Here is a 14,362-nt window from a genome sequence, read left to right on the forward strand (position 1 = left end):
GGTTTTCTCCCAGGGGCATTATAGATGTACTCTAAGTATCTGGCTCAGAACCTCAGTGACAATCATAGCGACTCTAAATGAAAAGAACATTAAGCATGCTAGGTCAGGCATGGAAATGATGAAGTGCCAGAATGGAGGTTGCTTCTACATTCTTGGTTCTGTTGTTTAGTTCAGGGACATGATGACAGTCTTGATGATGATAGAACATGAAGACCAAACGGTATCACCTCTGTGTGATCCCTGCCTCATTTGGTGCAAAATCTGCAACAGAATGAATGCCAAGAGACCATAATTTGTCACTGACCCCTCTGAGATGAGTGGTAGTATAAAACTAAGATAGCCCAGTTTAGCAAAGTAGCCTATTTTTTCATCTACTGTTGTGGTTTAACCCCAGCCAGCAACTAAGCACCACGCAGCCACTCACTCACTTCCCCCCCACCCAGTGGCATGGGGAAGAGATCAGAAGGAAAAAGATAAAACTCGTGGATTGAGATAAGAACAGTTTAATAGGACAGAAAGGAAGAAACTAATAATGATAATAATAACAATAATAAAATGACAATACTAATAAAAGGATTGGAATATACAAAACAAGTGATACACAATGCAATTGCTGACCACTCGCATACCAATGCCCAATTAGTTCCCGAGCAGCAATCCCCCCAGGCCAACTCCCCCCAGTTTATATACTGGGCATGATGTCACGTGGTATGGAACACCCCTTTGGCCAGTTTGGGTCAGCTGTCCTGGCTGTGTCCCCTCCCAACTTCTTGTGCTCCTCCAGCCTTCTTGCTGGCTGGGCATGAGAAGCTGAAAAATCCTTGACTTTAGACTAAACACTACTTAGCAACAACTGAAAACATCAGTGTGTTATCAACATTCTTCTCATGCTGAACCCAGAACATAACACTGTACCAGCTACTAGAAAGAAAATTAACTCTATCCCAGCTGAAACCAGGACACTCACACAGAACATACAGAAGTCTGATACAAAATAAGAAACTTGTAGTGGTTTCTGTATCAAGTTAGAGGACTAAAAGCTATAAAGGATTATAATTTAAGGTAATAATAAGACTGCACTTCTAAACCAGTAAATTTTGAATTCTAGATATTGGTACTGAAAGCATACAGAAAAATTATGCACTTACTGTTACTAATAGGGGTTACATTTAGGGTGTGCACCTGGAAACATAGTGGTTTACCATTTTATAATCAGTGACAGACTACAGTACCTCAGAAACAGGATAAACAGGATGACCTTTCTCTATTCTTCATATTAAAATCAGAATAGAAAATTGAAATAATAAAATTATTTTCTAGTGGCATTAGACTGGCAAGTTTGATAGAATTAATGTGATGTGATACTGTATGCTTATGTTAATTGGATACCTTCATTTTTACTGTTCAAACAAGCATAAAGTGGCCTGGGCCTGCTCCAAGGGAGCTAGCTGAAAAAAACCTCTCCAAGTGGTACAAAACTGAAGTTCTGTTCAGTTCAAGATGTTTAGTCTGGCTTGGGAGGTGGGGAGAGGCAACATTACTATGGACTACACTTCTATGCCGCTTTTTTTTCTTTGGTCTACAGGTCCACAGCTTGTGGAACTTCTTCTAGGAATCTCTTGATCATATGTATTCACCTCTCTCCAACTAGTTTGTAAAGCAATAGTTTGTTTGACAAGAAAAGGTAAACGTTCTGTAAGAGCCCAAACTTTTGTTCATTAATCTTGCCTTTTATTTTTATATTTTCCATTCTACAAGAGGGAAAAGGCTTTTCATTTTTCATTATGCACAGAGAAGTGATTGTCATTCTTGGGTTTTATCCCCATTCCTGAGTGGTATTAGCAAGACAGCTAACCTTTCAAGCTATCCTCAGTGTAACTAACTGTAAAATTGGGATCTTAATGCCTAATTGAGATGGGTATAGTACGGCTTAATTGATTAATATATGTAAAATGTAATGAAATTTGCAGGTGAATGACAATTTAGAAATGTTAGGTATGACTTTCTTTATATTTTAAAATAACCAGTATAAATAGCGCTAAGAACTGATCATTATGAACAATTTTTACAAACACATTTACTTATAATCTTTCCACTGAAAGACAAATTATAATACTGTACAATGAATATGATTTGAAACAGTAAAAGTAGAAGGGAATTAACATGCCTTTGCATTCACTAGAAGGAGAAGATGAATGCTAATAAAATTTCCTGGTAGATAAAACTTTGAAAATATTATTTTCGACATGTTAGTTTATGGGCCTATATGATGAAAATATATTTATTCATGTAAGTAGTCATTAAGCTTAAAACAGAATCTCCAAAATCTTTCAGTGGACTTGTCAAGTCTTTTTGCTCACTTACCTCTTTAGTTGTTGATGAATGTTTTGGTCTTTGCTTTCCTGCTTAAACAGAACAGTTTTTAATTAGTACTATAAAACAGACACCCTCAAACTTTTAAGATAACAAAAGATTTTCAGTCCTGTGGTTATCTTATAATTAGAACCTCTTTCTGTTTGTGACAGTGTGAACAGTTCTGTAGATTCATTAACATATGCATTTTTTCGTAACGAAAAATTAACTGTAGGGAAGAACTGAATTTAATATCTTGCTATCCTTTCATATGATTTAACATATGGAATAAGCAGAAATACTCTCCATGCTGCTGCATCTTTGAGGTTATTTCACCAGAGTTTTTTTCTTCACTTCATGAAGAGTTTAATGTTTTTTCAAGCTAATTTTTTTAAGTCAGGCTTTTACTAAATGTAAGATCAAAGAAAGAGAAGAAAAGTATCCAAGTTGGCTATTAGGTCCAAGGTAGTCAGGATTTTCCACAAAAGGCTCCACTTGCTGTATCCAGGCTGCTGTATCTGAAGTGCACGTGAAACTGCATTTTGAGATTACATGGCTTCAGTGCCATGTCTGGGGTGTCAGAGAGCCAGAAGGCTAGGTGAAGCCTTTCCTGGCTGTGTATCAGCAGTAGCATGTGAATCAGAGTGCATGTTCTCAAGAGAAGAAAATTTTAATTCCTAAAAAGCTTAGTAAATTATCAATAAATGTTTTAATAGGAGCTTAATGAGTTGACATAAGGTTAAACAAGCCAACAGACACTGCTTATAGCCATTCATGACTGCTACTGCATAAACTCATCTTCAACACACGGTTCTCAGCCTGTAAAATTTTGCAGATTCTCTTACTGACTGGTTAGTAGTGCTTTGAAAACTATTTATGAACAGAACCTTCTTATAAAGTACAGCCTAATGGTTGTTTCTTTCTTTTTCTTCTTGTTTTAGTAGGAAAGTCTAAGACAGCTGACAAACTGGGAAAAAATGCTAGAAACTTGGTTGGCTAATCTGGATATTTCTATCCCTTCATCATGAGAATTAACTGTGCATATTTCTCAAGAGTTTTGAGCTGAGAATAAAGTAGTTTTTGTTGGTTACTGCCAGTTCTCTAAGAGCTCAATTTGCAAAGCTGTGTTTTATTCCTCTGTCCTGTAGTCCTGATCCATGATGATATTTGTTATGACAGCTTCCTTTTTGCTGGGTTCTGTCACATAAATCGAGTTACTCCACCAAAAATAAACAAAGTTTTTTTTCTCAGAGAGAGTGGAAAACAATTAATTTGCAAAAGTTTTATGAATAATAATATTTTAAACTTCCTGAACCTTTTTTCTTTGGCTTGCTATGAAGTCTTTTGTAATATTGCTGTGACTGAATTTTAAAAACACAGCATCGTCTGTGACTAGATCTCTTTTAGCCTTCACTTTTTATTACAGAATTCACCCAACCTTGTCTTAACAAGGTACAGAATCTTCAGTAAGTGACCCAAATGTAGCATGGCAGTCTACCTCACTACATAATCATGTGAACTATTATGTCACTCAGATACACTGGTATAACCGTTTGTGCTGGTTTTGGCTGCGATAGAGTTAATTTTCTTCATAGTAACTAGTATGGGGCTATGTTTTGGATTTGTGCTGGAAACAGTGTTGATAACACAGAGGGATGTTTTAGTTACTGCTGAGCAGCGCTTACACAGAGCCAAGGCCTTTTCTGCTTCTCACCCCACCCCACCAGCGAGCAGGCTGGGGGGGCACAAGGATTTGGGAAGGGACACAGCCGGGACAGCTGACCCCAACAGACCCAAGGGATATTCCAGACCATATGATGTCATGCTCAGCATCTAAAGCTGGGAGAGGAAGAAAGAAGGGGGGGGGGCATTCAGAGTGATGGCATTTGTCTTCCCAAGTAACTTAAGTGTGATGGAGCCCTGTTTTCCTGGAGAGGGCTGAACACCTGCCTGCCAATGAGGAAGTGGTGAATGAATTCCTTGTTTTGCTTTGCTTGCATGTGTGGCATTAGCTTTACTTATTAAACTGTCTTTATCTCAACCCATGAGTTTTCTCACTTTTACTTTTCTGATTCTCTCCCTCATCCCACCAGGGGGAAGTGAGCGAGTGGCTGTATGGTGCTTAGCTGCCAGCTGGGGTTAAACCATGACACCATTACTAGAAAGAAATCCCAAACCAGAACTGTGTGGTGTTTTTTGGGTTTGGCAAGTTAATGATATTGAAATATGCTGCACTGCCACCTTTGAAATTGAAGACCTTATACCATCACAGTGTGACTCATGCTATCTCAGTTCTGATCTGGAGACAAAGCCTGGGAGAATTTGAAGTGGTTTTATTCTCTATGTCCATTCAATCATTGCCTTTTTTTGCAAATATGCCAACTCTGGTATCTGTGCTGATTTTGTCAATGTGGACATCTCTCTGCTGAATAGTTTGTTCCTAATTAGTCCTGAAATAGTTTGTTTCTAATTAGTCATATATGCTATCCAACACCATCAGCTGATAGTAGCTTTACTCATCTGAGTGGGATTCCAGCAAGAAACCTAAGCACGGAAAGCTTTATATTATATTGTTAACAGTCCATCTTCATCTTTACTTGAGAGCAACAATTATTAATCTGAAGCTCTGAACTGTTTTCTTGTGATTGTGGAAAAGGTCCCCAGTATGATGGCCAAATATCAGCACGTTTTTAGATACTTTTATGTATATGGAGACAAAGTTGGATTCCAAAATTAAGACAAGTATTTCCTTAAGTTTAGCATTGGTCTGTCTCTAATAATCTCTGCAGTATAAACAGGAAGTCTCTTTGTTTTTAGTCTGCTATTTCTTTTGTTCTTCTCACCAAAAGAAGGTTTATAAAAATATTATTTTTTTTTTGTAATTTGGACAGATGGCTTGGGGACTAAAACATAGCATACAGTTTATGGAGTACCACACTGTTCTCAATGAATGAATGTAATGACATTGGCTCAGCTTCTGTCCTTCTTTTCACTTTCCCACCTGGATAGTGAGAAGGATTTAAAAGAACAGGTTTTTGGAAAGAAGGAGTGGAATAGTATTTGGAAAGTTGTAATGAATCTAATCCTAATATCACAGGACCACTTGACCCACAAGTTGGAATTTTTTCTCTGTATTTCCTGTTCACAGTAATGCCATTTTCATGTTAAAGAGTAGTTCCTGCAGAAAATACCTGGGCTCCTTTTTTCTTCCACTAGCTTACACATGATTTTCTAGCTCTTGAAGAACTGAACATTGTGTGACTGAACTGTGCCAGATGCAGGACTGGAAAACTTAGGACAAAAACATCTTGGAGAACCAGCAGGTACTATAGAATCTACAGTCTACAATTAGGCACCCTTTCTGCTTCATCCTTCCTAGGAAAGGGGATTATACATGTTATTGGATTTGAAGGATTTCTAAGTTAGTATATATGCATTCAAGGAGAGTGGAAGAAAGGAGTAAAACACTAAAGTCACCAGCAGGAAGATTCAAGAAGAGTAAAATTTAACTAAACCACGTTGATTTCCCATGCATTTTCTCTCATTTTCAAAAAGTGTAATACCTATTTCTTGTAGTTGTCAGGTTTACATGAATCTCTCTATATTAACTGACAGTATATTGCTTGCGGAGACCTCTGTAACTTTCAGCTTTCAGCTGTTCCCTCTTGCATCATGTGTGTGCGTGTTCTTTTCCTAGTGATGTTTCCAGATGATGCAGAATTAATGCTAGCTGAGCTATATTTATCCCTCCTCGCCCAGAAGGATGGGTGGATGAAAGTGGTGAGTAATGGGAAAAGTTGCTGTTCAACAAACTGCAGAGGATGGTGGCTTTTGTTTGAGCTCTGTTCTTTCATAGCCATCCAAATTGTTAGCAACTTCCATCCATTTCTGTGGGAATCTTTGGTACTTAAAAGGTATAACAAAAAATAGCAACTGGCTTTAGAACTGAGCAATAGGAAACTAAAACTTCTGCTCCTTAAAATACAGAAGTTATTCCATATTGAACTGTACTACGTTGACTTCTGATTGGACTGTATACCTGCTTACTCTCCCTTGTCAGCAGCAGTATGATATATCTGTTACCTGTGTGGAAGGCTGTGGTTTTGCCCTTTGCTGGTATAATCAGCTCAAAGATGTAAGATTAAAAAATGGGGCCATGAGAAGCAGGGAAGGAACCTGTTTGCTAGTGTCAGGTATTCCCACACCTTGGCTTGAACTCCTTCTTGATCATACAATCTTCTGTTGGGGTAAAGACACCTGTTTTTAGGGACGTAGAGTCTTAGGGGCATAGGACCCCTTCCAACATGTACTTTCAATGGTATATGCCTATTTATAGATAGGTAGTCTCTTATTATGTGGTGTTGTTGGCAAAATGAGATGCAGATTGTGCCTCCTTGGGTTAATCATGTGAATATAGTTCCTTCTGAAAAAATAAAAAAAAACAACACCAAAACCACCTCTGGATGGTCTGGTGTTTCAGTTCTACAGTCAACTGCCAAGACAGCTAGACCAAGAGAGATCAGCTCAGCTACAAGTTCCTCTGGCCTCTGCAGCTACTTCCTTTGTTGATTGATTTTTGTATTCAAGCACTTCCTGCAATAATTTTGTTTTGTCTTTGTGTGACAGACAGTTGGTGCCCCAGACATTGTGATGGAGACGTGGAACAAGAAAATACCTCACTGAACTTCTAAAACCTCGAATCTGTTATTTAGAATAGAACTTCAGTGTTGGATGGCCTCAAATTAGACTTTATCCTAGCTTTAATCCTTTTTTTTCCCCCAGATCTGATTGTTGCATTCTTATGAACAAGAAAGCATTGATGCACAAAGATGTACAGTTGCTTCAGTATTGCAATTTACTTTCCCACGATAATGCAGCCAGCCAACCTGAAATTCACCTATACATAATGGATTGTAGGGAAGTATAGCACTGCAGGTTTGTTGTGAGTCAGTCATCTTAGGCTTTGAAAAAAATAATCTCTGTGTATGTGTGCAACATATAATTATAGAAGAAGCAGTAGCAACAGCTTCCGTACAAAGATTACTGAATTCTTTCAAATTAAAAAATTCTTATGATCTTTTATTAAGTGTTCTGTGCCTCTATGGTTAGCAACAGACCTTTGAAATTTGGCAGGAGGATAATCCTGGCATCCTTTTTGTTGGCTTTATGAAAAAAACATGTAGATCGCATGAATTATAAGCTATTGAAAATACCACTTCTTGTCGTTGATTTGTGCTATACATATAGTTTTGGCAACATGTCAAAATCCTGCAATAATCTACAGAGCTTGTGAATGTCCCATGTCAGCATCTTTCTTCTGCATGCTGTATAGTCTAGGTGGGACACACAATGAGTTGTAATCACCCTTCAGCTTGGAATATCCTTTTGCCTGCAAGTATTGTCCACTGGGAGCAAAGAAGTGATGGTTCTACACTCGCTTCTTTTCCTGACTAGAAATAATAATTTTTATTATATCATACCTACTGTGCATTTACACCGAATAGGACAAACCAAGACAGCGTATTGTCTATAGTTAGGGTATCAGCCTGGGTCTTGTGAGGTGTAGGTTCTGTTCCCTAGCTGACTACAGATAATGAACATATAAATTAGCCTTTCTGTGCTTCAGTTCCTTTTCTGTAGGGTAGGAAGATGAGAATTTTTCTGTTTTCCTGGCATAAGCTGAGAATAAATGTTTTAAAAAATGCTAGGTGTTCTGGTAATACAGTGCATTGAAGAACTTAGTGGTATTTTACCTGGTTGAGTTAAATTTACTTACCTCTGTTCATTCTATAGTCTAAAGGAAAGACTCCTGTATATTAAAAAAAACCCAACAAAACCAACCTTGTACCATAACATACACTACAAGAAGGCAGAATTAAATTGCACAATTCATTGTTGCTATGTCTTAGTTGTTAAGCGCGTCACTTATTAAATGTAATTCTAGCCTAATAGTAATAGTGTGCTATATAATGTAACATAAGGGATTTTTAATTGTATTTGAGCCATACCATGGTTGACAAAACTGTCATTAACTTCAGTGGAAGCCAGATGAGACTACTGGATAAAAATTTCAGGAAAGTTTTTTTGTTTTGTTTTGTTTTGTTTTTTTCCCTTCTGTCATCAAAGCTTTTAGGTTGTTCTGGTTTTTGAAAAGTCTTGGCTTATAGTATATCACATTATAAAGCCTGTACAAAAACTTACCTTAAAAGAATGCTAACAAGGTTACAAAGTGAAGCTTTCCAAAGACATCAGAAAATGCTGAACTTCGAGGTGCCTTTGCAATAAAGTTGAGTGAGCTTATGTCAGAGCTGCATTCATTCCCAATCACCATGTAGCCTCACTGTGCTCATACCACACTGCTGCCATATAATAGGAAAATAATAATTAAATGTATCTCAGAGGTGGTTTTAGACAAAATTCTTCTTTGCTCAGGGACGGGAGGAATCAAAGAGCCAAAATGCAAGAGGTTTTCTTAGGAAATATATCAGATTGGACACTCTGCTTCTGTGTTGCAGGAAAGGATAAAAAAGAAAAAACTCTAGATGAAAGTAAAAATATTAACCCTCTTTTTTTCTTATAGGAGTCTCCACAAGAATGGAAAAATGTAAATCAAGGCCATTAGTTAACAGTAGGAAACTCAAAGCAAACTCAGAGGTATTGTATGGGCCCATGGTAGTATGGGATAACCAATTTTCATCAGCTGCTTTTCTGGACAAATGTATCCTGTAGAGTTTCAAACACCCAAGTGTGGGCATACACTTCTGAAAAAAAAAAAAAATCACTTTACTATCATTCGGCTCTTCTTGTCTTTAAATTTTATAGCACTATGTCACACTGTCATATTAATATAGTTCAAGAAAAGGTGTACTAGTCTACTGAGTGTACATGCATAACTTGCTTTTCAGATCCCTTTAACTTGTTTATCATTGGCTGTTAAATGCCTTTGTAGGTAGAAATATAAGAAATAGGTTGGAGATAGGAAAAGAAAAACCTAATTTCCAGCAGTTCAGCTTAGGAATGGCAAATGACATCATCATTACTATATTTCTTTCTGTCTTTCTCAATAAGATTAAACTACATACTTTACATTGTATTTTGTCTTTTTTCCATCATGTTTATTCTTTTCCTGTGTGTTTCACAGCAGAGAGTGCTAGTGATGCTATTTCCTGGGAGACATCTGAAGTTATTAGTTTGGACATTAAACACCATCTTTAACTGTTTACAATTAAAAACAGGTCTAAGTGAAGCTATGTATGACTAAAATGTTCCTCTGGTAATACGGACAAAAATGTCTGTACTACAGTTAATCTCTTTCAGCTAAATTGATTCAATTTGTATTAAACATTGTATTGCTGTGGATACTTAGATACTTTGAGACAATGTTTTCATTGTGAGCATCAACAAAATGAGTTATATGGGTAATCTCTGAGGCAAATTTTCTGATGGTCAAGTTGGAAGAATTCTGTGACTTGGCTGGAATTTTTTTTTTTTTCTGAAATGTTTTGCTTCAGAAACTCAGTTTGTTCAAGCACACTATTTTGTCAGTGTTTGACTCACTCTGAAATGTAAGATCATTGTATTCATGCATGTGCAGACATACATGCATAGTGTGCTGTAAGCTGGAAAGCAGACCATTTTGATTAACTCAGTCTGAAATATTTGTATTACTTTCAGTTAATAAAACATTCAGGATTGCTACTTTTTTCTCCTATAAAACTTCAATGTTCTTTTAAGATAGGAAAAGACTTGTATACATAGGTTTTATATAAAATTATATAATTCATTTGGTGCCTGGTGCTATGCCAAATTTACTGGTATGTATTAGCTAATTATTTTAATCAGTTGGTCGATGAGATTTCATAATTGTAGCTGTGTATACGTTTTAGGCTACTGAGTGCTAAAATGACTTAAAGCTCTGTTGTTATGTGAAGAACTTAGCGATAAATGACAGATATGATGGGTATCTACCATGGTTCCAATACATGGCTTCCCAGTTGTTTGGAGGTTGGTTTACAGGTATTATCTTATTTTGAACATATAGTGCTCTTTATTCAAGGAATGGGTCTGCTCAATTTGTAATGTGTATATATATGTTTATATATATAAAAAAAGCTACTGAGCATATTAGTGTAACCCATTTATTGTAGCTATACACAAGAAAATTTATTGATTTTTTTTTTCTAAGTCCATGTTGGTTTTGTCTGTATGTAACGCATGTATCAAGCAGTTTTGGTAATACTTTGTTAAAAATCTTAGGAAATCATTTGAATGGCCCATACAGAAGTGCCACTTTCTGCTCCTAACTGTGAAACTGATAATTTAAATAAACAAGTGATTTTTATATTTTCTGTATACATACACTGTAAAAAAGACATTTCAAAGGTCAGCTAAGTCCCACCATCATATAAATTATTTCGACCTCTACAAAGAATCCTTGCAAAACTTTCAGCTTCTAAGGAACCACCAACAAAAATATATTCTATAAGTACAAACTTAGTCCTTTGAAGCTTTACTGGTACAGGCAGCTCTATCAAAGCTAAAGAAAACATTCAGATGATTCAGGTTGTGTGGGGCCAGGGCTCAAGAAGGTAGTGTTTTGGGATGCTCAGAAGAATAAATATATATGGTAAGGTGAAAAACGTTGTAAAACCAGAGGCAGCCCCATAGTCATCTAGGATCTGTGCTGTAAAGTGACACTGATGATCAGCAGGCTCAAAAGCTAAAAAAGCCCTCCTGTATTTATATAGCACTGTAATGTATTTTAGCTTCATAATAACATGAGGCACAAACTAATGAGCACATTGACTCATGTGTTTGAAATCCAAGACAATGTTATAACTTCGTTACAATTTCAGATTAGATGTTACAAAATACTCCTTCGGTGGTAGACAGTTGCAGCTGTGAGTTTTCATTCCCTTTGAAAATTATGTGCAGGTGATGGGTGCTTAGAAATTAAGGAATAAAACAGAGACTCTGAAAAAACAAAGTTTGAGAAATTTGCCAATCATCCTGTAGGAAACTGGCAGCAGAATTAGGACTTTCAAGATGTAAGTTTTCAAAGTCTAGGGAAGCATCATAACAAGACAGTCATCTCTCTTCTCCATTCCTCTGTTCTAGTGAGTTTTGTTTTTCACTTCCTGTACAGTATAATAGGCCCATTTTGTCAGTGCGGTTGGTAGCACTCCCTGTTTGCTACACACCACAGGATTTGGATCTATTGTTTTATCCATGGCAGATAATAATCTAGGCCATGTCTGTACAAGAAAATGTTGAACTGGTTTCAAAAGTATTCTTATAAGCCAGATGCACTTAAAACAGTTTGCCACCTCCTTAAGTTGTTTTTGTAATTTACAAAATTCAGCTCAACTGATTGAAGAGATGATAAAGTCAATTTAAGTCACCCAGTTTAGGGAGCTGCACCTGCAACTTTTCCCTCTAGACAAGGTCTTGCCTAGTAAGTAGGAGGATCAATGGCAGGTTAATGCAATTGGCAATGTAAGAAGCTGAAAAAAACAGACTTGTTATTATTTGCGTGTGCTATTTTGTAAACTACTCAGGCAAGAATTTTTTCTTTGTAGATATCTCTAAAGTGACAGCTAACACTCTACTAAAATTAATACTAATAATACAGATAATGATGTGCTAAATTGTTTTCAATATAGTTATTCCAATTTTACAGGAGTGTAGTATTGAGCTGAATTTACTCCATTAAGACAAATACAGCTAACTACAGCAGTGGGCCACTTTGTGCGTTGAGCTGTATGTATTCATTCTGACAGGAACCACATGCTTGTAACTGAAGGAGAGATAAAAAGAGGTAGATACAGAAAGAGGAGAGAATGTATTGCTTTGTTTAAATTTACAGTTCACATAGTACTTGTTTTCCTTGGCGTATGTTATTTGCTATATAATCTAATAAATAAATAAAGGCACTGATTGTTTGAAGCACGCTGAACGATGACCTGAACTAGCAAGTATGTCTTGATGGAAAACTCTTACTGTGAGAAACAGAACTTTTATTCATCAGTTTAGGATCAGCGTATTTGCTGTGGATGAAGGGTTTGATTCTTCTCTGTCTTACATGATACACGGAAGAACAGATCCATGCAATGGAGTGATTTTTTCATTGACTGTGTTTTGATTTTTCTACACGTTGGCGCATTTCTAATTTTAACACAATACATTAAAATAACAGGGAGGAAAAAGCAGTACAAAATTTTTTTTTCCTTGGCTATTTGCTCTGTGTTTCTTGTCCAGCAGTCAGCGTAAAAGGAGGAATGGCTCCAGAGAAGGTGTAGCGCCACAGCTGTACCAAGAATTTGTTCTGTTGATATTAAGAGGCAGAGCAGCAAGTACAGTATTAGTTTCTGCTGTGTTGCTGAATAAACTGTAGAAAGTGGTTCGCAGTATAGCATACGTATCCTCCTGAAACTTATTTCCCCTCACAGCATGTGCCTCTGCTTTCAGCAAGAGTGAGTTATGCTATATTAGCAATAAAGAGGAAAGAAGAGACAGGTTTTTAAGGGTGCTTAGGCAGCTGAAGAGGTAGGTAGATGACTAATAGGATTTAGGATCCAAGCCAGGGAAACCTAAGTACCTTTAAAAGCCTCACATAAAATTCTTACAGAAAACCTTCAATTTCCCTACTCTGCCTAACCAGTGATAACCTACCATCGTGCCATTATTTTAATTAGCAAATTCTCATGCCCTGGAAGGACTAGTTTGACAGGTATTTCTGATAATTCCAAAGGTGTTTCTGTTTTCGACACAAATTACCCTATATTCCATAGACAAAAAAATATCACTGTGGGGATGTGGACGTCTCCTGTAGATCGCGTGGGATTATTTCCGCAAGCGTCGCTTTTCCAGCGGCATACATCTCTTCAAAGGCAAGGTACGCTTTATGCCGCATGTTAATGGGCTGCTCCGCAGGTGGAAGGCCGGTCCAGACGACTCTCCAAGTCACCTAGCTCCTTATGGGGAATGAAATCCAAGCCCCAACTGCTCCGTCGCTGTCACTCCTGTCAGCTAGTTCCGTCGCTTCTTCCCAGGGCCTACCCCGCCACCGTTACAACCCAACACGCGGTCCCAGCCGAGCGTCGAGACGCGGCAGTCGGACCCTCGCCCCGGGCAAGGCACCGCCGCGGGGCCTGCAGCAGCCGCCGGACAGCGACGCCTGGAGCCGCAGACCCTCGCCCCAGCCAGCCCCAGGCTCTCGCCTGCCGCCTCCGTCAACGTGCCGCGTTGGAGCGGGACGGTCCTGCCGGCAAGCCCGCGGCAGGGCCTCGGGGCGACCAGCCCGGGGGGCCGAGGCGCCAGCCGGACGCGAGGGCCGCCGGGGGCGGCAGGACGCCCGCGGGCCTCCCCGGGGCCGCTGCGGGCGCGCTCAGCCGGGCCGCAGGTGGCGGCGGGAGCCCCGCGGCGCCGCCGCCGCCCCCGCCCGCGGCCCGGCCGCGCTTCCGCCCGCGTCAGCTGACTGCCGCGAGGAAGCGGCGGCGGCCCGAGCCCCGAGCCCGCGCGAGCCCCGAGCCCGCGGAAGCGCCGGCGCGGCCGCCCCCGCGGCCATGGCAGGGGTCGTGGTGAGCGGAGCCCAAGTAAGTGTCCGCGGCTCGCGGGGCCCGGGCCACGGCGGCCCCACCTGCCGGGGGCTAGCCCGCCCCGGCCGGCGCGTCCCCGCCCCCGGCACTGGGAGCGGCCGCCCGAGCTCCACGCAGCGGCTCCCCGCCGCTCCGCCGGGGCCCTCGCTCCGCCGGGGCCGGGGGAGGCGCCCGCTGGGTTGGGGGAGGAGGCGGGGCGGTGGGCTCGCACGGGGCCGGGGCGTTTTAGTTGCCAGCCGCACGTAGGCACCGCGCCACGGGACGCTGCTCAGGTATCGCCTGTCTCGCAAACACGCTGCTCCGAGGCCGCCGCAGGGAAAGAGCCGAGGAGCCGTCCCTGCTCCCGAAAGCGCCGGGCGGCCGGAGCGAGGCGAGGCGGCGCGGCGGGGGCGAGAAGGCGGGGCGGCCCCCGG

General features: G+C 40.1%; 1 protein-coding gene across 2 annotated transcripts in view; it reads left to right on the forward strand.

Moving 5' to 3' along the window:
• The window catches only part of LRMDA (leucine rich melanocyte differentiation associated), a 721,663-nt gene that overhangs the window by 13,810 nt on the left and 693,491 nt on the right, over window positions 1–14,362 (forward strand). The window contains exon 1 of one of the 2 annotated variants that reach the window (XM_030030272.1): window positions 13,806–13,946. The exons of the other annotated variant lie outside the window; for it this stretch is intronic. Within the exon in view, the coding sequence (XP_029886132.1) occupies window positions 13,917–13,946 (30 nt within the window). The 5' untranslated portion in view covers window positions 13,806–13,916. Of the gene's footprint in view, window positions 1–13,805; window positions 13,947–14,362 lie in introns of those variants that run through there. 2 annotated transcript variants of the gene reach the window in all.

The sequence above is a fragment of the Aquila chrysaetos genome, chromosome 11 (assembly GCF_900496995.4).
Source record: "Aquila chrysaetos chrysaetos chromosome 11, bAquChr1.4, whole genome shotgun sequence".
Taxonomy (NCBI): Eukaryota; Metazoa; Chordata; class Aves; order Accipitriformes; family Accipitridae; genus Aquila; species Aquila chrysaetos.